The 24,043-nt window shown below is 45.7% G+C and overlaps 2 protein-coding genes across 11 annotated transcripts in view; one reads left to right on the top strand and one right to left on the bottom strand.

Annotated features, from left to right (window-relative positions):
* FGGY (FGGY carbohydrate kinase domain containing) overlaps positions 1 to 24,043 on the bottom strand; it is a 282,290-nt gene that overhangs the window by 238,680 nt on the left and 19,567 nt on the right. For 7 of the 10 annotated variants that reach the window (XM_054286331.1, XM_054286332.1, XM_054286335.1 and 4 more), the window contains exons 2-4: positions 13,803 to 13,937; positions 12,009 to 12,123; positions 5,775 to 5,856 (exon numbers count right to left, since the gene is read on the bottom strand). The gene's annotated coding sequence lies outside the window, so the exon portion shown is untranslated. The remainder of the gene's footprint in view (positions 1 to 5,774; positions 5,857 to 12,008; positions 12,124 to 13,802; positions 13,938 to 24,043) is intronic. The other 3 variants (XM_054286334.1, XM_054286337.1, XM_054286339.1) reach the window with 1 other exon arrangement.
* Positions 19,339 to 21,106, top strand: JUN (Jun proto-oncogene, AP-1 transcription factor subunit). The gene has a single exon (XM_054286346.1). It carries the CDS (start codon positions 19,665 to 19,667, stop codon positions 20,607 to 20,609), a length of 945 nt encoding a protein of 314 aa, XP_054142321.1. The 5' UTR covers positions 19,339 to 19,664; the 3' UTR covers positions 20,610 to 21,106.

Here is a 24,043-nt window from a genome sequence, read left to right as displayed (position 1 = left end):
GGACAGAGGTAATGGCTCCCATTTCCTGCTCTTTACCTACCCAATTTTTAAGGTTCCCATCCTCACCACAAGCATCACACAGCTTGCACAACAGCAGCTGGGCTGCTGTAGCTTTTAGCCCAGCAATTCAAGGTGTTTCTGGTCGGTACCTTTAAAGCTGGGATGCACCCATGTGTGAGGAGAGCCCTGGGAAATGCCGCCTTCCTTTTGGTAAACTCCTTCAGGATCACCATATATTGCTCTTGGGGCTCATGAAAAAAACCTAGGCCCTGTGAGTTTTATTAAGCTTCCATTTTACAAGTGGACAATACACCCATAGTCTGGGTCCTGTGATGTTCTGAACACTGGGACCTGTGGCTGGCACTGTGCTCTCTGCAAAGGGCTTGAGTAACCACGTTCAAAGGATAACATGACATTTCACTGCAGTGGGACTGACTGTGAGGTTAGAGTCAGGCAGGTGAAAGGGCTCAGGGCTGAAGTCTTTTCTGGAAAGCAACCATCTCAGAGAAGGTTTGGAGTGTGATACCCCAAAAGAAGATACAATTCGGAGATACATTCACCATTTTTACAAAGCACCAGATCATACGGTAAAACATGTTTAAATGAACCCCAGAAAGACACGTAGCTCAACCTCCTGCTAAAAGCAGAGCCAGCTATGAGAGCGTACCAGGTCACTCTGGGCTCTGACTGGTCCATTTGCCTTTAGGATGCCTGTTGCAAGCATTGATGAGTTTGGGTTTTGCATTAAAACAGAAGAATTTGCACTTTGTGAAAGAGAAATTACCACAGCCTTTGAAATATCAATGAATATGGACCACAGGAGCAAATTAACAGCAAAAGACTCCCCAGTACTAATTCCTCTGATTTTCAATCTGCTCTGCTAAAGCAGTGAATAAACTGAGCTCTAGTGGTTGACTCTCTAAATTCTGTAAGTTTGCTCTCCACAAGTGGCAATGCCATTGCCAGCCTTGAGCACATGGGTTTGCACAGTTTACACAGAAACACCCTTACCAGCAAAGTGTTTGCTTCCTGGCCAAACACACTAACAGTAAAATGTTGGCTCTTTATAAACTGCCTCCAGAGTCCATCCCTGGAAGCAATAAGCTATTGGTTAAAGATTCCTTAGATTCTTAGTGACGTTTCTGATAATGGTCCCAATTATAAACACAGATTACAGTTCCTAGGAAGGAGTTTAACAGCACTAGCTTGTTCTAAAGTGTGCTTTACCCTGGGTTATCAGAACAATAGCTAAATTTCTCCCATGCAAAAGGGCAAATTCAGATACCTTTAGTCACCTTTTTCCACCACAGACTCAGTGAATTAACTGAAGATTGATGATCAGACAATGAACAAAGGGTTGAGCCTGCACATAGGGCTAACACGAGGGTAACCATTATACCATGGGACTTCACCTCTGTGGTGGAAAGGGCCACAACTTTTCTAAATTTCACCTTCAAATCACAACTTTTCAATGTTTTATCAGTGTGGTTAAAGCAGTGAAACCTTCTGAGGCAGGTACATATATATTTTCTGAATTCTACAGTTTAACTTAATTCATGTACTCGAAGGAGACTGTCCTTGATTTCACTATAACTGCATTCAGACAAAGGATTGCAGATGGAATAATCTATAAAAAATACCAACATCACTAAAGGTGCTCTGCTTAATGACAGAGTATGGAAGACAAGCAACATTTTTACTTTAAAAGTTACATGAAGGCACTTTTTGAATTCAGAATAGATGGTGTTCTTCTGGCAGTCCTCCCACTGTCATTTCATGTGCTTGTCTTCCCAAAACCACACATCTTCCAAAGTTCTGGGTGGCAAAACATGACACAAGGTGTATGCTGGGACAACCAATAGCCAAACAGAAGTGCCAAGGGGAAGAACTTCTTTATTGAGTGGTATTTCCTACATTCCAACACAACCTTTTCTGGCTAGCCACTGCCTTGTTTGGTAGAGGCAGGAGCATCCCTTTGCCATGGTTTTCTTAAACTTTTCTTTGCAATGTTCAGTGTCCTAAGCCTACAGCTGTAAATGGTCCTCCTAAATTATCAAATTCCATAGGTGTGTGTCACCTCCTGCCTCGTGGTACCACTGTCTATCACCCTCTTCCTTATTGCCTGATCAACGATCCCCTCTAATCACCCTCTTCCTTATTGTCTAAATATTTCCTTTACTACCATTCACACATGGGAATAACTTGTTTTAATGTTTGACATGACAGATATTTCAGGAACCAGCAGTATAAAACAACACCAGAAACCCAGACCAAATCTCAGCTAACAACGTGCATTAAATGAGCTTTTGGCAATCTCCTTTTTCTTTTCTTTTTTAATCTATACCATCAGTACTCTTAACTCCACCTACTAAATCCACAGCACACACCTAGCAGTGATACAAAAGGAGCAAGAAAACTTGTTATAAACTCAGAAAAACAGATGGGGATGGTGTTTCAGAATCATAAAGAGGAGCATTTCATCCCTGCAACTGCAGAATCCAGTTTTATAATAATTGTTTGTGCTGCTGACTTCCTTCAACACCTGTGACCCTGCTTGTCATGGCCTCATTGCCTGCTGGAAACTTGGCAAAAGACAAGAGAAGAGATATTAGGGAACCAATGCTACATCCTGAGAGAGGCCATAAAGTCCAAAGGTTGAGCAGGATTGCCAGGAGCAGCCTGATAAAGGAAGGAAGCATGTGGCTCTGAGCAGACAAACTGCTGCACCCGAGTACAACATGTTCAGAGCTGGAGCTGCATCCCAATGTCTCCCACACTCAACAGAGCACACGCTATCCAGGGACTCTTCCCAAACAACCTCTTTGAAAATGAATCATTTTAAGCCCCTTTCTGAAATGAGCATGTAAATGTTCAGTGCCAGAATTTCACAGATCTTAAATTTCAAAAAAGCACTCTTCTTTGTTATTTCAAATTAAGGTAGGATGATTTGTTGATTTAATAAAAGAAAAAAATCTCGTACAATACCCCTTCTGAATTAGCATATTCAAGCCTTTCCAAAATCCAGCTCCAGTAAAGAACTTGTCTTTAAAAATCTATCAGACTGTAACTAAGCTTGTCACTTGGCATGTGAAATAAATAAGCCAATAATCAGATCCTTCAGAAAATTTCAATTAAACCTCTAAAACTGTCTCATAAAATACCCAGCATCTGAAGAGTTTTTACTCAGGAGAGCACGGCACCTAAAGGTTTCACATTAGGAAGAGCATGGGGCATTAATAAATTTTCCCCCTTCTTTCCTACTCACCACTTGCTCAGTTACACGAGCACAGTGTTTTGTGATGCCACTCTGTGAATCTGAGCAGAAAACCCTTTCCTGGCTTTCAGCACGAATGAAACCAAGAGCCCAGCATGGCCCCACAAAGGACTGAGCAAGCACAAGCAAAGAGCAGGACTGGCAGCCAGGGGAGGGAGGAAAAAGGACACGGATTGCTTTGAGCTCATATTGCTGCTGAGCACTTTCTATTATAGAACCATAACCTAATATGCTTTCAAGATTCTGACTCTGAGCTGCTTCCCACCGTGCACAGATCCTACAGGGATCTACCCCGCTCCTGGAACGCGCCGGCGCGTCCCACACCGCTCTCTGCTAGATTTTCATTAATCAAACAAGAGGAAGGAGAAGCCCAGCAGTGCCCCTAAACACAACATCTGCCTTGAGAAGCAGCAGCACAGTCCATGAGGACGCTCTGGCTGTGAGAGCAATGCCTGGCTCGGCAGTGCTGTCCTCCCTGGGGAGCTCAGCTGTGGGAAGCAGGAGCAAGGAACTGCCTTTTTAGGACTGTGGCTGAGCGGGCAGGGAAGAGCTGGGGCAGGATCAGGGCTCCCGCAGCAGCTCCCTGGCCTTATAAGGACAAAGCCAGGTATTTTCCCAGGCAGCACATCCAGGTAAGGCCCAGCAGGGCTTCCCTGGATCCCCTGCTGCCTGGGGAGACCCTTGGCCACTGCCACACCTGCACGGTGAACCTACAGCCCCGCTGTCCCCAGCTCAGAGCATTTCAAATAGGCCTTATTAGGAAACAGGGAAGCTTAATTAACTAATTGAAAGCTCGTTGTGAGATCTGCAAAGCCAGATGGTTTGTGGGTGAACCGTTCTTGATATTAATGTGACATTTTAAGGCATTCACAGCAACATTTTGGAGCGCAAGTCTCTAATGTCAGGCATCTTTTTAGCTACCTACGTAAGAGGGAAGGTTTCCAGAGGTGAGGAGCAACTGGATTCTCCAAGGGCTTTGACACCCAAAGCCTCAGACACTCAGCACTTGGTTTAAGCAATCTTTAGGAACACACACAATTAAGACTCCTCCCCAGTTGCCTAAAAATTAAGGCAGCTTGGCAGAAAAGCCAAAAGGTTTTTGTTTCATACCATTTAAATTAGATTTCTTGTTGTTACCTGTTTTGTTTTTCCAGGGAGTGAAACAAACTAAAGCACTTCAGGACAAATCCATCTATATAGGAGACACATGCAAACAACCCTGACTGTGAACTCTCCCATATTGTTGCTCTTTTTACTTTCCTGACTCCAATTTTTATAAGTAAAAAGAAGAGGCTGTGATTGAAATAGAAAAAAGTATCCCCTTTCCCTCAGCAATATTCATTTTAAAATTGGATTTTTCAATCTTTATCAGAAGAATGGCCACAAAAACTGAGTATCCTTGAGTATTTTTCTTTGGGGAAATTAAAAAAAATTCCCTTTTGATATGGTTAAAAAATAATTTGCAGTGCAAAGTTATAATGAGACACTACCCACCCAGGATTAATCCAGCTTCTCAGTTGTGATTAAGAAATGGCACAGTGAAATTCAAAGAATTACCAACATATTTTGCCATCTTTTTTGAGGTTAAACTTTGATAACTGCCTGCCTGAAGATGCTGAAAAGTGTGGGTTTAGCTGAAAGCAGCTACTTTAAACTTAAAGAGATGAGAATGGTTTGACAGACAATGATTTAAATCCACAGAGAAGTGTCTGCTCTGCATCCCAAACCACTTACTGCACCATTTGTACCTTCAGGTAACAACCACAGCAGGAAGACCAGAACTTGGATTCCTGTTGCCACATCCCACTTGCAACATGCTGCCAAGAAAACATGGGGGAAGTACTAATTCCCCTGGGTAATCACAGGGCATCCATTTCTAGGATTCCTTCTGAGAGGCCCTTCAGCAGAAACGAGGTCATGGACAACAGGAAAAATGACATGAATTAAATACATTAAATATGTGACAAACTTAGTCTGAGCTCAGATTTGGGTAGGACTTTCTCCAGTTGTTGACTCGGCTGGGATTACATTTCCATAGCTCCAAAGGAGCACCAGGGCAAGGCTACTTTCATAAAAGGAATAAAAGTTTTGACACCAGGTTTCATATTGTAAATTTCTCCTTTAAAATAACCTGCTTGCCAAAGCAGTTAATCTGCCAGAAGGACTGAGAGGCTAGGAAACTTCATTCCCTTTTAAAAGCAATGAGTGGGCTGTGCAGCTCAGGTACACCAGGCATTGCTCCAGAACCAGGGAGTCTTGGCTCATTAGGAGCAATTAAAAAAAGAATTCTGAGGGGACTTTAAAAACAACAACTTCCCAAAACAAAACATGCATATGTACCACATGCATTTGTTTATGCAGCTGTAATGAGTGATGAAATCCATTTATGAGCTGAAGTCACAAGATTCTAAGCAGGTCTTTGTTTAATCTCAGTAAGTCATGACATTTCCCTACTACTTATAATAATGTGATTTGGATCAACATTTTCAAACTTATGCACCTGTGTTTTAACACTGCTCACCAACTGCACTTCTCTGCAGACAGAACAGGCTGTCCTGGAGGCCCCACTTTGATCAAGCACCCTAAAAACAGACACAGAAACCTGGGTTTAGCTGAATACACGCCTGCAGTTCTTGAATTCAGCACATCTTCTGCAGCTCTTACTCAGACTGAGACTCTGGGCAACCTACAAAGAGCGTAAATAAAAATCAATGAGACCATTAGTGGGATGAATACTTACAGCATCAGCCCTTCTACAACCACAAAGTCTGCCCAGATGGATGCCCTTAAAAGACTTTCAGAAGGTTTGCTCCAGACAATGGCTCTCGTTCCAGCACGTTGCTGTGACTTGGGAGAATAAAATGAAGATAAATGCAGCTGTTTCTGCTTACATTAATGCAGCATTAGTGCCCTCAGTAACAAAGGTAGGACGGAGTATGCAGGAAAATAAAAGATTCAGCACAAATAACTATTAAGTTACAGGTTTGGTGTATTTATAAACAGTGCTAGGCTTTAGATGTATTATTATATAGCTTTAACATCAGTAATCCTGCATATAAATCAAGACCACGATTTTAGCTTTGATATTAAGGAGAAGAAAAAGGGCAAGACCAAAGACATTTGGCACTGCTATTTTTGTCATTATGCTGCTATTAGCTTTGCAAACAGCTCTGATGTTTTGTGAGGATCAGATCAAAACTAAATGAATACAGGTCCACTGGTAATACAAACAGAGTGATTTTGTATTAGCTCTTTCAAGAGGGGAAAATGGTTAGACCCCTGGGCTGAACAAAAAATCAGTGTAGCAATGGACCAGGACAGGGCATCACAGACAGAGAAAAGTTCTCTGAGGTGTGAAGGAAAGTGTTGCTCCAACACCTTTCTCTGTTCTGTCTCTCCTTTGGCCCGTTCACCTCCTGCTCTCCAGAGCCCCAAAGGAGCCAGAACAGGTGGATTTTCCACTGTGTTAGCAAACCAAGATGGCAGCAGGATATAAGGACAGTGCTAGGATCTTTCACCTGGAATGTTTTGTTCCAAGCAGCCTCTCCTTATGTGCAAAAGCATAAAGTACAAGACAATTTGTCCAGCAGCTTGAACCCAAATTTAGGAAGGCTCTAACAAGGCCAAACTCAAATATGCATAACCAGCAGAGTCTGTGCATCACCCAGCTGGCACCAACACAGTGTGTTCCTATTCCTTGCATTTTTTACCATTATTTTTGTTGATATAGGAAAAGAATATGCACTATTGCCCCAGAAATTTATATATGCTAGCTATATTAATGGGAAAATAAACTCAAATGCTATCCTCCTGCCTAATTCTAATCCATAACGATTATATTTTATATTTCACTTTTTCCAAAGCCCTTTTCGGTTATTTTCCTTGTACTTTTGGGACCAACTGTATCAGAATGTCCAAAAGAAAATGGCTGTAACTGAAAAACACATATCAGTAAAACCCATTCTTTAATATGTGAGCCCACACTAACTAAACCCAGCTGAAAAGTTCTGAGAAGTTAAATTAAAATAAATAACTGCGAGAGTTAAGTAAACAGTTCCCTTACTGGATTTGCTATAACTGACTAAAACTTTTCTTCCTCTTTCCACATTAAAGCAGAGCCCTAAAACCACATTTTGCATATTTTATTACTTCAAACCTTTTCTAACCTGGTTCCCAGGTCAGACCAAGTCTAAAAAAACTTTAAAAAGTGAATCTAACATTGTTCTAAAATAACAGAATCCAGTGGAGTGTGAACAACAGGACTGTCAATAAATGTCTACTCTTATTCCCAGACCCAGAGTGGAATTTAAACAATTTTTAGCCCCTAAGATTCACAATTTATTGAACTGAACTGGCACACCAGCTTTAGCAATCAATGTCACCCATTTGATGCCTCTGAGTGCTTTCACCAGAGAGAGGAACTGCACGTTTGGAGAAAGAAAACATTTCTATGATTGTTTTAAAAATCACAGTTGAAAGTTTCTTGAAAGGTCAGCAAGCAAGTTCTCCTGGCAGACACAGATTAGCAGCAGAGGGTAGGCAAGGTGCTCAGGGTGTATGGGAAGGGTAATCCATCAGGTTGATAGCACCACTATGTATATGGCACAATTATATCTTATCTCCCCAGCCCTGCAACCAAAATAAACCCCATGGAAGCCTTGGAGTCTGCTTCTGTTGTCTTTAAGTCCACACCCCTTAGGGTGGCGACCCAGGACACACCACACGCCTTTTACCTCATGTAAGACAAAAGCAAAACAAATATAATCAGTATTTTTCCTCTTAGGACTCTCACTGAGCCTCTTTGATGTGTTTTCCCTAATCGTTTTCTCTTTTTAATCATCACACTCAGGGGTTTCTCTGAGCTTATTATGGTTTGGGTTTTATGTAACCTCTTCCAGGCGGGCGCCTTCCCAAGCTCCCAACACAGCAACTGCTGTAACAGTACACAGCAACTCTACACCAAGGAATACCTTGGCCAAATGAAACCAAAAGGGAAATTTAGATGAGTACATTCTGCTTAGGTTGGAATTTTGGCTCAGACACAAGAGTTCACACTCCTGGTCTTGCAAAAAGAAGCTCTAATGGAGATACTGAAAATGAAAGTATCTCTTCGACTTCAAAGCTGAAAATCTGGCCGCTTCTACAAAGTGTTTTTCTGCTCTGGGAAATTTTACTCCTCTACACCCATTCATGAAGGGGAAATCCTTGGTCCTGCAAGTTACCTGTGGGTTTGCCATTCGCTTGACTAGACTGAGACTCTGCCAGTATGATTTACTGGCATAAAACTAGTTAAATTTAAATTTCCAATTTCCACGTGGCTGCTTGCCAATATTTCTTTGTCTTAGGAGCAATTATTTACATTTACGTTTTATCTTGATTCTTTTTAGCAACATTCCTATTTACATAGAGAATCCTTCAATGGATTACTACATTCTTTTCAGTTTTACCTAAGAAGTGCATTGGTGTCCTATAGTACAAAAATTTTCCTGATCCACTATTAACAAAATTACTCAATTTATACCAGGCACCACGTAAAACTCACATAAATGGAATACCCATAAAATGTCCAGTAAAAAGCTGTCCCTGTCCAAACTGCCAGTAGATACATGATGTTCTATAGTTAGTTTCCATTTATCAGCTAAGAATTTCTGATATCAGTGATACTCATTTCGTTGTTCCACGTCAGGACGCTGCCCATGGAGGAAGGAGGAGCTGGGACAAGAACTGGAAATATTTCCTTCACGTGGGAAGGTGCCCTGCTAAGAAACTGCTTATTGAACCTGCCAGCAGGCGTATAAGCAACATCAGAGGGAGTGCTCACACGTGTACTCCCAATAAAGGGGAGAACAAGGCGGTGAAAGTCAGAGCTATTACAAGACAAATACAAATTGTTTTTAATCTCCAGGATACTAAAATATTTTTTGAGAGCTCCCAGTGTTTGGGAGAGGCGGGAGGAGGGAAAGAAAGGGGTAGGGGAGCAGTAAACTCTGCTGAGACTTTTCTTATGGTTTCTGTCACCTTTTGTGGGAAAATCATTCTAGAAAAAAGCAAGAGAGGATTTTGAAACTAACAGAAAAGGACCTGCTAAAAGGTACTTTGCTCTGTAAAACTTCCCATGGGGCCTGAAAAAGCACCCTGAGCACGTCCTTTATCACACAGCTTTGCATATGAAAAGCTGTTTGTTTCAGAGGCAGCTGTATATTTTTACCTAGGGGGTTATTCCTGTCAATTGTCCCCTGATTACTGATCTGTAAGAAGTAAGCGAAGGAGTCAGAGCTACCACAAAGACAGAAATACAGCTATTGAAGTTCACGGGATTTTCAACATTCCCCCTCCTTACCCCAAAACTTTACCCTTTGAGTGAACACTGCCGTATATATTTTTTGTTTGGCTCCCTGGTGGGCCACCTGAAAATCACCAGCACTCTGAAAAGAAAGCTGCTATGGTTTATTCAGAATTTCCTTAACCCCAATTGCTGCCGTGCATTACCATTTCCCAGAAAGGTGCATTGTTCTATCAGCACCCCTATCAAATTCAAGAGCCGATCCGCGCTGTCGGGACGTGCAGCAGCTCAGATAGGCCGGGCTGTTGCAATCCTGTTGCAATCCTGCGCAGAAAACAGAACGTTAACACTGGCATGCTGCTCCCACGCCCTCCCCTCTCCGGGCTTCCCATTAGCTCCGTGACACCCTGCAAGGCACAGGATTTATTTACACAACACCACTCTAGAGACGGGCTGCGATATTGACAAGGCTTAGGAAGAGTAAAGGTGTATTAAACATCAACTGAGGATGAAAGAAATGCTTTGAGACAGCTTGATGGAGTTTCCAGCTGCAGCACAATTCCCTTTTAGCCAGGAGCTGCTGGCACAAACTGGGCAAGCTCGTGGCTTTCACAGAGAGCGGCGGCTGGCGCTCACACGCTGGTTCCACGAGGACTTGAATCCGGGATGTGTGGCGACAGCCTGAAAAGAAGCGAATTCCTCTCTGGCCAGCCATTCAGGTTTTGGGCGGGCTGGATGGAGCGGGACGCGTTTCCCAAGCCGCTCCCCCGGGGCAGTGGCAGCGGCAGCGCAGGGAGGGACAGCGTGGGAGCCGGAAGGAGCAGGACGGGCTCTGTGTCAGCCCGGCCGAGCCCACGGCGCGCCCCACGTCACTCCCGCCCCGGCTGATTGCATCTGCTCCTCGCTTCTCCTTAAAAAGCATTGCTGTGTGCAGAGCAGTTCACAACGTGGCGCAGGTGTAACAACAGGCGGGGAAGATCTGCTCAGGGGCAGATCTAGCGGGTGGGAGTGACCAAAAGTGCCCTAAGCTTCACCTCCGCACTCCTCCGTCTCTAACACCCATCCATCCATCCTCTTCCCTGAGGGGGGTATAGAGCAGAATTCCCGTGTTTCACGTGGTCGTCTTGCCAAAGCACTGAGAAACAGGGCTGGTTCTTTAGGAAATGACCAGTGGGAAGGTGGAGAGGTGCTGGTGACTGTGACCAAAAGTGCCCTAAGCTTCACCTCCGCACTCCTCCGTCTGTAGCACCCATCCATCCTGTTCCCTGAGGGGGATATAGAACAGAATTCCCGTGTTTCACGTGGTCGTCTTGCCAAAGCACTGAGAAACAGGGCTGGTTCTTTAGGGAATGACCAGTGGGAAGGTGGAGAGGTGCTGGTGGCTGTGCCTCAGCATCCCCCTTCTGAGAAGGTCCCATGCTCTCATTCCTCCTACATGACCAACTCCAAATCACTGTCAGAGCCCCTCAAAGCAGAGACTCTGAATGTAAAGAAAACAAAACAATCCCCACAAAAAGCAAGCCCTTAGCAACTGGAAGATATTTGGTCAAAAAGGTCGAAGTGTGACCAGAGAGTTAAACTGGCATAAATCTAAGTGCCAGCATATGCTCCACACAGTCCTGGGTCAGATTCAAAATGCATTACAAGGCTCATGAACCAATAAAAATGCCATTGATTGATATCCTAAAAGCAAATGGGGGCAGTAACAAATATTTTATACCAAGTTAATACTAGATCTTCTTCCAGATGAAAATCCATTGCTCCCCTGTACCTATTCCTAATTTATAAAAATAGTTCAGCATTTATTCCCCTCAGATCTGCCTGCTTTACTAGAACTTCAGTCTCATTATGCCCATTTTACAAGGAGGGAAATCAAGCTAGAAAGGCGCTGAAGATGATTAAGGGTCACCCAGTAGGGAGGCAAAAGCAGGGAAGAGTGCAATACCCATTTGAGTTGACTCTATTCTCCTGTTTTTCCTCATTCAGAAAATAAGATTACTTTTCATTAAACTCACAAGGTTATATTAAAGAGGTGAATAAATTTTTTTGCCAAACTTTTAAAGTTTTCTTAGCTGTCTTGAAGGGAAATATATTCCACACCAGTACTGCTTAAGGGTTAGGTGAAAACTCTGCTGACCAATAACATAAATGTGAAATATACCCCTGTTCTTATTAATATTTATGTAATAATCCAGGGCTGAAATTGGCTATCATTGAAGTGACCTCAGATCTCTGACATAAATGCCTATTTGAAGCACCGGGCAATGGGCTGGGAGCATCCACACCCAGAAGTGCCTTGTCTGGGCTTGCAGCTCTGCCAGCCACACACCTTTTCCTACACTGCTGCAGGAACTGGGAAACATCAGCACAAAACGTGCTTATGTAGAGCAAGGCTACGTTGTACCATTAACTCTTACAACACATGTGCTTCACCTCCCTCACATGACTTACCTGAGCCCACAGCCCTCTCCTCACTCAGCTGAAACCTCTGGAAATCTGTGCTGCAGCTGGTATCCAGCTCTCCAAACACCACACAGCACTTCTGGAATGGCTTGCTAGTTGCTTCCTATTAAAAAAAAAAAAATAAATAAAAAAAAAAGTAAAATTTAAACCAATCTGAGTTTCAGTTCACAGCAATCACAGCCTTTAGGCCTTTGCTTTACCATTGTCCTTTTACTCTGAAAATTCTCAGAGTAAAATTGATCTTATGAACTTGTTTTTAACATATTCCAATGTTATGGCTTTTTATATGTTTCATATGTTCTCAGTCCTGTGAGCTGAGCAACCCATCTGCCAAAGGCACTGCCAGGTGCTCATGGGCTTGTTCTAGCACACACGGGAACAGTGCTCCTGAGCCCATTGTAAAAACATGAAATCTCAGGTATGACCCTCATGATTCTGGGCTAAATTTCCCATCTCCTCTTCCCTCTGAAACAAGGGAACATAGAGATGCTGTAGTGCTGGTAGCTGCATACAGTTTTGAGCACAGAACAGCAATTTTGAGAGGCTGAGCATTCTGGTTTGTGTCCTGAGGAAGTCCTGAGGATCTGCTGTGGGTGAGGCTAGGCCATTCCCAGCTGTGAGGGGACAGGGCTGCCCAGACAGGGAGGAGCAGCTGTGTCACTGTGTGATAGCTCAGCTGGGATCAGAGATCAGGTTGTTGTTTATTAATCAGGTGGGACAGAGGAAGAGAAGCAGTTCAGCAGCACCTTCTCCAAACCAGAAACCTTGAACTCTGCTTGTGCTTCCAGGCACCATCCTTCCCAGGCCATGCCCTTTCCTGCCTACATTGCCTCTCTTTGGCAACCCCAACTGCTCCCACACCATGACTCCAACACAAATGACTGTCATCCACAGTGAATGTTTCCATTTGAATTACGTGAGCAGGCCCTCTGTAAACTTCCCCACAGGCTCCACCACACTAATCCCTGGGAAGGAGCAACCTGCAGGACCTACTTTCACTGTTGAATGCTTTCTCTGTTTGCTGCTCCTCCTGTCAGAGCCATTACCCGAATTCAGACAGGTGTCCTTACATCTGTCACCCAGCAGCCACCGCTGACATTCAGGACAGGAACTCTGTCTGTGTCCAAGCCTGAGCCCACGGCACAGAGCAGGAAAGCTCTGGCTGCTCCCTGGAAATCCCTGAGCTCTGGGCTGCTTTTCACTGGGCAGTTCTGGCCTCATGCAGACTCGCTTCCTCCCCTTCTCCTGTTGCAAGTACTGCTTTATCCCAGGTTGCCAGGAGCCTACTGTGCCAACAGCTGCTAAGACAGAGCAAGGTGTCAACTTTGGCAGGATGCCAGATTGTTTATTAATTAAAAATTTAAGCAGTCTGTATTTGTCCTGAGACCCTAATCAAAACTGAGCTATTTTTACCCAGGGCTCTGAATGGTTAAATCCAGTTATTCTGAGGCTTTCAGTCACAACTGGCAACTGCAAATAAATCCATTTTGTTGACACTACTGTCTGTTTATTGAAATACCCAAAGACCACAAAGCTAACTTCAGTTCTCCACGGCGAAACCCCACCTCAGTAACAGGGGAACATATGCACACTTCCAGCAGGATCTTTCCCCCTGAACACAGTAAATATCTTTTCAAAGGCATTCACCTGCCTCCCCAGCACTCAGCATCAATATGCTTCTATTTGTATGGTACATTTTTCCTGCTGCCAGCTCCCAATGCCAAGCAGAGCCGTCTGCTTCCCATATGCCACCCGTCCTCCAGTGCCTCCTCTCCTGCTTACCTTCCCCCTCTGGCTCCCACTGGGGATCAACTGCTACTCTGCCAGCCTTCTTGGTGTGTAGAGGATTTTTCCAACTGCAAGCTCCACAGGATGGGAACTCTGCCCAACTCTCTATTTCCCGGAGCACCAGCTAAACTGTGGTATAGAAATAATGAGCACAGAGACATTACTGGTGTGACATTTAGATTTGTAACATCCCAAACATCCTTCTAGAGGAAGGTGTCCCTGCCCAGGGCAAGGGGGTTGGGACAAGATGATCTTTAAGTTCCCTTCCAACCCCAGCCATTGCAGGATTCTAAAAAGCACGGGAAGCAAGGCCCCAGGGCTCCTTTCAGACTCATCTCTAGACCATGTGGTTAATTTCTACTTGCTCAGGGTTTTGATCAAAAATTAAAAAATGCATACAAGTGTTTGAATAAAAAATTATAAAGTTCATTACTTATTTGAAAATATATTTCTGAGCACTGAAATCCTCTATAGCACAATAGTGAGAAATTTATTATAACTACTGAGTGAAGAGGTCATCCCATCTCCTTTAGAGACAATCTTATCACATCTTTCATTCAGATGTTGCTGCCCATTAACATCCAGGGTTTGAATTGCTCAGGCAGCATTCCTAGGAAAATGGAAGATGTTTTTAGTGGTTCCTCCCTCACTTCTGCAGCCTTTCTGTGTGTTTACAGCACTGCTGTCCTGCCCCAGAGGTAACCCAACAGGTCTTGCAAAGCCTCCTAACTTTGCCCCACCTCCATCATTCACAATCTTGTCTCTGTAACCTATTCATTTTCCCCCATTCCACAAACTATTAGTTTCAAAGAAATCCAGAGATTAATTAAAATGATTGGTGGCATGAGTAGGTGAGGGGGACAGGCTAAAGGGCTTGACAAGAAGGAAGATGAAAAGGACTGAGTGCGTATGGCTTGGTTATGCGATGACTAATGGAGGGTGGAGGAGATGGACACGATATTCATTTACAAGTGCCTGTGGTTCTGAAGAGCATTTTTCATGTGCAAAATGAAGACTCACTCAAGACTGGCTGGGTTTTTTTAGAGTTTTGGTTCCAAGGTCCTCCACATCAAGTCATGAGCCCCACTCTTCCCCCAGCTTATGCATTCCCACCTTTCCCCTGTGTCCCCCATGTATTGATTTGTTTCATTTCAGCCTCAATTCCTGGATCTCCACCTGGCCACAGAGTCCTGCAGGGAGCAAAGAGCAGGAGGAGAGGCCACGGAAGGCGGGGGTGGATGAGGTGGCAGCCCTGCCACGCCTGTGCTGTGCTGCAGACTTGGACCCACGTGAACCGAGGACGCAAACACGCCCTGAGGAACCGGCAAGGGACGGCAGCAGCAGAAGCTGGAATGATTTCACTTCCACTTGGCCTAAGGAAACTGTTCCTTGTACCCTCTCACCCCCATCTTATTTTACTGTGCCTTGATGGAGTAAATAAGAGAAAAATACTTGTGCTTTCTGACTCTTCAAACTCTTGTCTCCCCCAGTTGGAGAAAACTGGTCTATAGTAATTCCTTAAGCAAGTGGAAAGCAGTGTGTGGAAATCCAGGAATTCCCAATTTTATTCACTTTAAGATGTGAAGAAGGATATCACATTTGGAAAGAGTGAAGTTCTTTAAAAAAAAAAGACAAAAAATTTATATAATAATTTTCAATACAATAAAGATGTTATGGAAATTTATCTAAGGAGAAGGAAAAGCAAAATAGTCTAACATGTCTAAAGAAAATTATTTATTGAAATATTTAATATACATTAAATATTAATGTATTTAATGTATATTAAATATTTCAATAACTATCTAAAAATATTTATTGACATATTTAATATACATATTTTCCCATATTTATATTGAAAAAAGCATTTTTTCTGTGAGCACTGTTTCCAATGTAAAAAAAAAAAAAACAGAAGCTGACATTTATCCTTTTTTCTTTCTTTTTTTTTTCCAAATGATTTTGAAATATGTCAAAAGCATTTGAGATGCAGGAATGAAACAAAACAACAAACCCATTTATTCCTGGACACCAAATATAATTTAGACGGATGTGGTGCGTGTAACAAATTTTAATTTGTCCCTGAAAAGCCATTTAATTATTCAGATTATCTGATTGCCTCACTCAGGCTTCTATTGATTGATTAGAGAAGTTTATAAATCAAAAGGTGCATTACTGCTGCTCAAAGCATTGGCCTCTCAGAAACACAGGGTAGGGATTGGCAATTCCTAGCCACAAGTTTGTTTATTGAGCCATGTAAAAGGCTCTGGTTTGTACCTTGGTCAGGAAGTGTTCCTTCATCCCACTAAAGGAATATTTTCTTAAGGACGTCAGGAAAGGGGGAACAAAAGCCCAGAATTAATAGGTGTTTAATAAATCAGGGCATAGCCACCAGATCCTTGGCTAATGGCCACAAAGGATCACTATCCATGGGTCCCACCTCTGGATCTGCTCCACTCTGAAGGTCTCAGTGCTGAACTTGGGACTGAAATCTCAGCCAAGCCCTCCCTAAGGTCCCCAGTGAGGCAGGAAACCCCCTGGGAGCAGCCAAGAGCTCCTGTCTTTGATTTCAGCGCTCTCCTGCTCCCCACAACCTTCACAAGCACCTTGACTCTATTGCAGCCCGGACCAAATTCCCTGCAGTGAGCAGCAATTACCGCAATGAGTGTCCCCCACAGCTCCTCCACGTCCCCAGCGAACTGGAATGTCTGCTCCTGAAACCCCGCCTCTGCAAGAGGAAGGAAATACACAGCTGAAATGGGTGGAGGGGAAAAAAAATTAAATTAAATTAAATTAATCCCTCCAGCCCGATCCAACCCTCACTGAAGTTAATCAAAACCTTGCATTGATATCAGTGGGCTCCTAAGGCAGTTTTTCAGGTTATACAAATCTGTGATAAATAGAGTGGTTTAAGTTATGCTGAGCATGTTCCTCATAGTCTGAACTTTGCTTTCTAGGACAAAAGAAACATGCAGAAGAAAACCCCAAAAGATAAAATAAAACAACACAACCAATTAAATACAGAAAGCTAATCAGAATAAACTTTATTAGTAGTATTTGTCTATACAGCAAATTAATTGCATGGCTGCCTATGTACCAGACACCACAAACAACCTCCCCATTTTTAGCTTCATTTGGAAATATTTAAAATCTTTTATTTCAAAACAAAAAACTCCACACAATAAACGACTTCGAATTCAAGTTTTATATTTCTTCAGATTTTCTTCCTTGCCCTTTATAAACATGAAAACTGCGGGGTGACACAGAGGAGGTCATTTATGGGCTATCTCCGGGGGGTGTCACACATCAAGGACGGCCACATCAGGTCCGACGAGATCCCCATCTCTGACAGAGGCCAGGAGTGGTCCCTAGGGAGGCACACGAAGCCAGGGCTGCCCCCAGGCACAAGTCATTTGCATCTCTGGGATTTCCAGAGCTAGTATAGATGCTCTGTGAATCACAGACCTGAAGTGATTTCTCTTCTGTGAATTCATCCAATCACGTTAAAACCCCTCAGCCCAGCCCTAGCAGGGAGTTCCAGCGCTGAACCGCAGCTCTTTGGTTTATTCCGAACCTGCCAGTTTCATTTGATGCCCTTGGCTCTGGGGCCAGAAGAGTCAGCCACTGGTCTCTATTTATCTTGTATGTAAACATTAAAAGGAATTAAACAACTGCTTTGAGTGCTCACTGCATTAATGAATTCCAGAGATTTTCTTATGCATGTGCAGTAACTTAGCGCTGCTTGGCTGAACAGCTGAAGTTTGAGTTACCTGCAGCCCAGAGAGATGCTGCACACAGTGAGCCCCCACATCCAGTCCAAACTTTGTATTTTGTGCCACAGACCGTTAACACACTGCATGTATTATTTCCATCATTCCAGCTAACACCAGTGCCCACCATGTGGCCAAAGTCAGGTGGGAACACCAGGGAAAAACGCAGAAGGAAAAAAACCCCAACGACTTCCAAGAGGGGAGCTGGACCTTCACTTTTCTTTCATAGCTGCTGATGTTTCTGTTTGCTTCGCTGCTCCCTCCTATACCGTAACTGGTAATTATGTCATTATATCCAGGAAAAAATAGAACTGGAGAATTTGAAAGCGTGTTTTCAAAACTGGACCTAAGTTTGTTAGCTTCACACACCGTGAGAAGGGATTGAAGCTGACAGACCAAGTTCTGCACTGACAAAAAGCTGAACAGCAGGCAACAGCTTCGCGTTGGAAGCATAAGGAGCACTTGTTGCACTGCTGGCAGTCAAACACGCCAGAACAGCCCTGCAGTCCCCGTGCCACCCCGTATTGTCACCGTCTGTCCTCAAATACCTGGTGCACTTTATTGCAGAGGTAGGTGCCTGGCAGCGATCCCAAATCCCCTTAACCCCGAGAGAAGGGTGTGTGCGGGGCCAGGTAAGGAGAGCGGATCCCTGTTATCAGCGCCCTGCCCCGGAACGCCGCTCGCACGGAGCGGCTCCAGCGGAGCAGACAGCTCCCATCTGTTGCTCCGAGCGGAACATGCCAGCAGAGACTCTTCTGCTCCGCCGCGATCCTTCGGCTCCAGCCCTTATTTTCCCTCCCGACTAACCTGCAATTCCACAGCAATACTGGGATACTGTCTAAAATTAGGCCGTCGCTGTCCCCTCCCCTTGGAGGACAAGTTCAGAGAAACCCATCCGCAACCCGACTTTTTCCCGTCGGGTTTTATTCCCCTCCGTGTTCTCCCGGTTATTCCCGAGGCCGGGAATTGCCGTCCCGGCTCTCGGTAGAGGCTGAGCCGTGCCGGGGGCCGGAGGTGCGGGGGCGAACGCGAACACCCGCGGCCGAAACCCGCGGGGCTGGGCGGGCGAGCGGGGACTCCAGCGGCCCCGCGGGGGCTCAGCCCGGGGCGGGGAGCGCGGGGTGCCCCCGGTGCCGCCCCCGGCGCTGCCTGGAAGCGGCGGGGGCGGCGGGACGGGGAAACCACGTGGGGCTCCCCGGGAGCGCCACCTGAAGGGCCGAACCAGCACCGGGGGAGGGAGGAGCGGCGAAGGCGCGGGTGGGGGGGGAAGGACAGCACAGCCCGAAACCCGGCGGAGGCAGCGGCCGCCACGCAAACAAACAAACAAACAAACAAACAAGCAAGCAAGCAAGCGCACGAGCAGGCGGAGGCAGAGGCGCAGCGGAGCGGCGGCCGGGGCTGAGCGCGGCCCCGGGGCCGGTGGTTGGTGCGGTGCCCGCGGAGGAGGCGCCCGGCGGGGCCGGCGGCGCTGCCCGCGCGCGCGGGACGCGGTAACCAGATATTTCAAAAACAAAGACGTCAGCCCACACTGCCCCGCGCGCGCCCCCCCGGCATTACGTCATCCCACAAGGCCCCGCGCGCTCAAGAAGCTTCTGAAGGGGGGGGTGGCCATGGCGACCCGGGCCGGCTCCGCGCGCCGGGCCCTGGCCCCGCCCCCCCCGGGGACGGGGCGGCGGCAGCCAATGGGGAGCGCGCGGGGTGACATCATGCGCTATTTTTAGCGGGCTCGCGGCCGCTGATAAGTGAAGGGCTGCACGGCGGGAGCGGGCGCAGAGCGCGGGGCGGGCGGGAGCGAACGAGCGCGACTGAGTGCGGCCGCCGGGACGGTGGAGCGGGAATAGCGCGGAGCCGGGCAGGGAAAGTACTTGTGGCGGCGGAGCGGCGTCCCGGCACCACCGGCACGCGGAGGAGGAGGGCGGCGAGGCGCCCCGCCAGGCCGGGCGGGCTCTCAGCGCGGCGGCGGCAGCGGCGATCCAGTAAGGCTCCGCGTTTCTCCTTCCTCGGCTCCGCGTTCCCCTTCCCCGGGAGGGTCGGGGTGCCCGCGGGGAGCTGAGCGGCGGCCGGGCAGCTTCCCGTCCCCGGACTGTGTTCTATGAGTGCAAAGATGGAGCCTACTTTCTACGAGGATGCGCTGAGCGCCGGCTTCGCGCCGCCGGAGAGCGGCGGGTACGGATACAATAACGCCAAGGTGCTGAAGCAGAACATGACGCTGAACCTGTCCGACCCCTCCAGCAACCTGAAGCCGCACCTGAGGAACAAGAACGCCGACATCCTCACCTCGCCCGACGTGGGGCTCCTCAAACTGGCCTCGCCCGAGCTGGAGCGGCTCATCATCCAGTCCAGCAACGGGCTGATCACCACTACGCCGACCCCGACGCAGTTCCTGTGCCCCAAGAATGTCACCGACGAGCAGGAGGGGTTCGCCGAGGGCTTCGTGAGGGCTTTGGCGGAGCTGCACAACCAGAACACGCTGCCCAGCGTCACCTCGGCCGCCCAACCTGTCACCAGCGGGATGGCACCTGTGTCCTCCATGGCCGGCAGCACCAGCTTCAACACCAGTTTGCACAGCGAGCCCCCGGTGTACGCCAACCTCAGCAACTTCAACCCCAACGCGCTCAGCTCCGCGCCCAGCTACAACGCCAACAGCATGGGATACGCGCCCCAGCATCACATAAACCCCCAGATGCCCGTGCAGCATCCCCGGCTCCAGGCTCTGAAAGAGGAGCCGCAGACTGTACCTGAAATGCCGGGGGAAACTCCTCCCCTGTCCCCCATTGACATGGAGTCACAGGAGAGAATCAAAGCCGAGAGAAAGCGCATGAGGAACAGAATCGCGGCGTCCAAATGCCGGAAAAGGAAGTTGGAAAGGATTGCCCGATTGGAAGAAAAAGTGAAAACTTTGAAAGCCCAGAACTCAGAGCTGGCATCCACTGCCAACATGCTCAGAGAACAGGTTGCACAGCTTAAGCAGAAGGTCATGAACCACGTCAACAGCGGGTGCCAGCTCATGCTCACACAGCAGTTGCAGACGTTTTGAAGAGACTCTTCAGCGAGAACTGTGTGTCGTGGTACAAGTAAAAGAGGAAAAATCCAAAGTGGCAGAGGCATAAAGCGAATGGCAAAGCTGCGAGGCTGAGTCCTGCCTGTGCTCCGCAAAGCGCATGTGTGGAAAGACTGGCAAAGCCTTCAGTCGGAGCCGGGAGTGCAGCGGCCAGCGCTGCTCCGGGAAGTGCTGTCCCTGCTCGGATGAGATGTCAGATCTTCGTTTAACATTGACCAAGACCTGCATGGACCTAACATTCGATGATCATTCAGTATTAAAGGTTAAACTGCAATAGAAACTGTAGATTGCTTTATGTAGTATTCCTTAAGAAAAAAAAAAAAAAAGTGGGAGGGAGGTTTGTGGGAGGCTGATAAACAAAAAAAAAAGAACTGTTCTGCCTGCCTTCAAGTAAATTGTGTATGTACATATCTTTTTTTATTTTATTTTATGAAAGTTGATTAATGTCAATAAACTACTTCATGACTTTGTAAGTTATTTTTATGTTGTTTATTTGGGCACTGCCCAGTATTGTTTGTAAATAAGAGGCTTTTTTTTAGCACTCTGAGTTTACCATTTGTAATAAAGTATAATTTTTTAATGTTTCTGTTTCTGGAAAAAAAATTCTAGAAGGTTCTATTATATTTAAGAAAAATAAAATAATTAAAATGTATTTTTCCCCTCACACTTTTTTTTTTTTTTTTTTTTTGGCTAGTACCTTAGTTGGGAAAATGCCCTTTGGGCTTCGCTCTGAAGGGTAGGGATTATGCTGAACTTACTGTGTAACTCCAGCCATGTCCTGGAGAAGGTGTGAGCAGGGCAGGGAGCAGCCAGATCGTCCTCACTGAACTCCTACAACTTTTGGGGCTCCCCTGAGGTTGGGTTCCCCAGCTGCAGCCTGCCTGCCTTGCTCTTGGGGCCCAGTTCAGACATCTGACTTCAGGCAGGGCTGTGGAGGGGTGGAAAGGCAGGGAATGAAATTGTTCCATAACTGGAGCAACTGGCTACTTGATCTGACATGTTTTTTATTAAATTAATGCCCTCAAGAAGATAAGGCAGGTGGTTGTATTAAGAAAATTATGCTGTAGGCTTAAAAAATAAAAATATTCACCTTTATCCCTGTGTTTTCTCAGGTAGGAGGTGATTCTTGTCTGTTAATATTTATGACAATGCTGCTGTCAACAGTAAAATAAGTTTATAACCCTTCCCCTGTCTCTAAATCCTTTCCCTTTTGGATATTACTCTGGGTTCTAACCTTCTTGGCAATAGAAAAGCTGGGAAAACTGAACCTAGTGGGAAATGAAAATAGCAACTTGTTGAAAAACAGCAACTCCTGTTGCTTGTTCCTAGCAATTTGCTGAAAACAGCAACTTCTCAGGCACTTCCCAGGTATTTTTTACAAAACAATCCTGATTTTTAGTACAATGACAATACACAGGTATATTTCAGAAACATGCTACTTTGCTGAAGGGGGGTGGGAAACAGCCTTATTACCAGGATTTTAAACACTGCTCCCAATTAATTTTGTTTAATAAACCTATCTGAAGAAGACCAGATGTTTTCCTGTTTGCTGTTGGGAGCCAAACAGCCAAGAAAAAATAGATGATATCAAAAGACTGCCAGAGAATATTAGAAAATCATTACTCTCAAGCAGGCAGGTTTTTTTAAAAAGTATTTTTTTCCTTAAATTGGAATATGCCTAATTGAAGTGATGGAGCTGGTTAAGGTCACTTCAGAAAATTACTAGGTAGTTATATATATTTTTATATACACATTTTTACTGTTATCAAACTGATACTCTTAAACTTGCAACTGCTGTGGGTCAGCTCCTTACAGGAAGCAGAGAAGGATCTTCCTCTAACTTTTCTCCCATCTATCACACATTTTATCACACAAGGGGTTGTGTTAATGTTTTAAAGACGCTCATTTGGTAGCGTCCTTCCACATCCCAAGCACGTGTCAAGGTAGGCACCGTTTGGAGGGAGTTTGCTGCTGCCAGAGGAATACAACTGTAACAACCCCAACCAAACAAAGGGTTACTAGGAGGATTCCCAAGTTTGCCAAGAGTACATTTTGCTGATGTCAGCAACCCGGAAGGTAAGTTGATTTTGACCATATGTAGGAATAGACAGCAGAGGGATAATACACAGCACTGCTGGGTGTGGTTTTACAGGGATTTAGCAAGTGCCAACTAGCAAAATAAGCAGGGCAAGGAGATTAATTACCTGCAAAGGTGCATGTTTAACTCTCAGCAGCGCTGGGTTATGGAAGAGACGTTAGTAGCAAGCATTTTGCTTAATCACCTAATTACGTAAAAAATAAATACATTACATAAAATACTATGTTAATTAAAGCCAGCTGAGTGACAGTCTGCTCCACCCTGGCCCCGTGTGCACACACAGACATTCAGGAGTGCAGTTGTGTGTTCTGTCTCAGGGTGACATTGTGTGGAATGGTGAGAGCTCCTGAGCCCTGGCACTGCTGGCTCAGTGGGCACCACGGGCTGGGCTGTTCCTGCCAATATTCCAGTGGTGCCCACTCACAGAATCTGCCAGGCAGGGTGGGTGTAGTGCCAGTGAGCTTCACCAGGAGATGAGGAGCACTTCAAGAGGAACCTTTTCATTGGCCCCTCATCACATTTGAGGATCAGGCCTAAAAGAGGGCAAAGTAAGTTTATATTCTTTGCTCCTCCATCTGTTTTGTAAACAGTGCGGTGGGCCGGGAGCCTGTTGCTATCTGGTCCACCTCAGCCTAGATTGAAATTCAGCACTCTCAGTTTGTTTCTTAGCAGATCACTGTGTGATCAATACACACAAGGGTAATGAAAGACCTGTGTGCACTTATATGTGGTGAAATGCAAAGTTTTAACACTTACTTAACTGCCAAGACTAAAATTGCCTAATGCACTATGGGCCTTAGTGCTACAAGGAATAGCCAGTCCTCTCTGAGATTCAGAGAGAAACTCTTTTTGTTGCCCCAGCTGTATTCACAAGGGAATATTTTGCAAATAACAGCATTGTGAACATGTATTTTGTTTGGCCGTGAGTGTTGTCAACGGATTCAGGAAGTGAAGTCAGAAAAAGGCAGGGTTTCAAACAGGGCAGGCTGCACAGAAATGCCTGGGCAAAGAGCCTCTAATCAGAACAACATGTTTGGGACACAGGAATATTAATTAGAATTTGGGTCTCTATTGAAACCAATAGAAGCCTCACACTTCTATCCCATGAACAAAAGTGAGCTACCAAGAGGGGTTTGACCATCAGTACTCACTGAATAATCTTAAATCCACAGTACTTTTCATGATAGGAAGATCAGTAACAATTTAACTTATTCTCCAGTGGGACAGAGTTAGAGTTACCAGCCACTCTCAGCCTCAGAACACAGGGGAAGTTTGTACAGAGCCCTGTGTATCTGTAGGTCTAAAAAACACC

This window comes from Melozone crissalis, unplaced genomic scaffold, assembly GCF_028551555.1.
Source record: "Melozone crissalis strain CALT ecotype California unplaced genomic scaffold, PUWL_Pcris_2 ptg000045l_1, whole genome shotgun sequence".
NCBI lineage: Eukaryota > Metazoa > Chordata > Aves > Passeriformes > Passerellidae > Melozone > Melozone crissalis.
The sequence above is the reverse complement of the archived record's forward strand: the minus strand, read 5'-3'. Positions and strand labels throughout refer to the sequence as shown.

Coding starts and splice junctions, on each gene's coding strand:
- JUN (XM_054286346.1), top strand. CDS start 19,665: ATGAGTGCAAAGATGGAGCCTACTTTCTACGAGGATGCGCTGAGCGCC.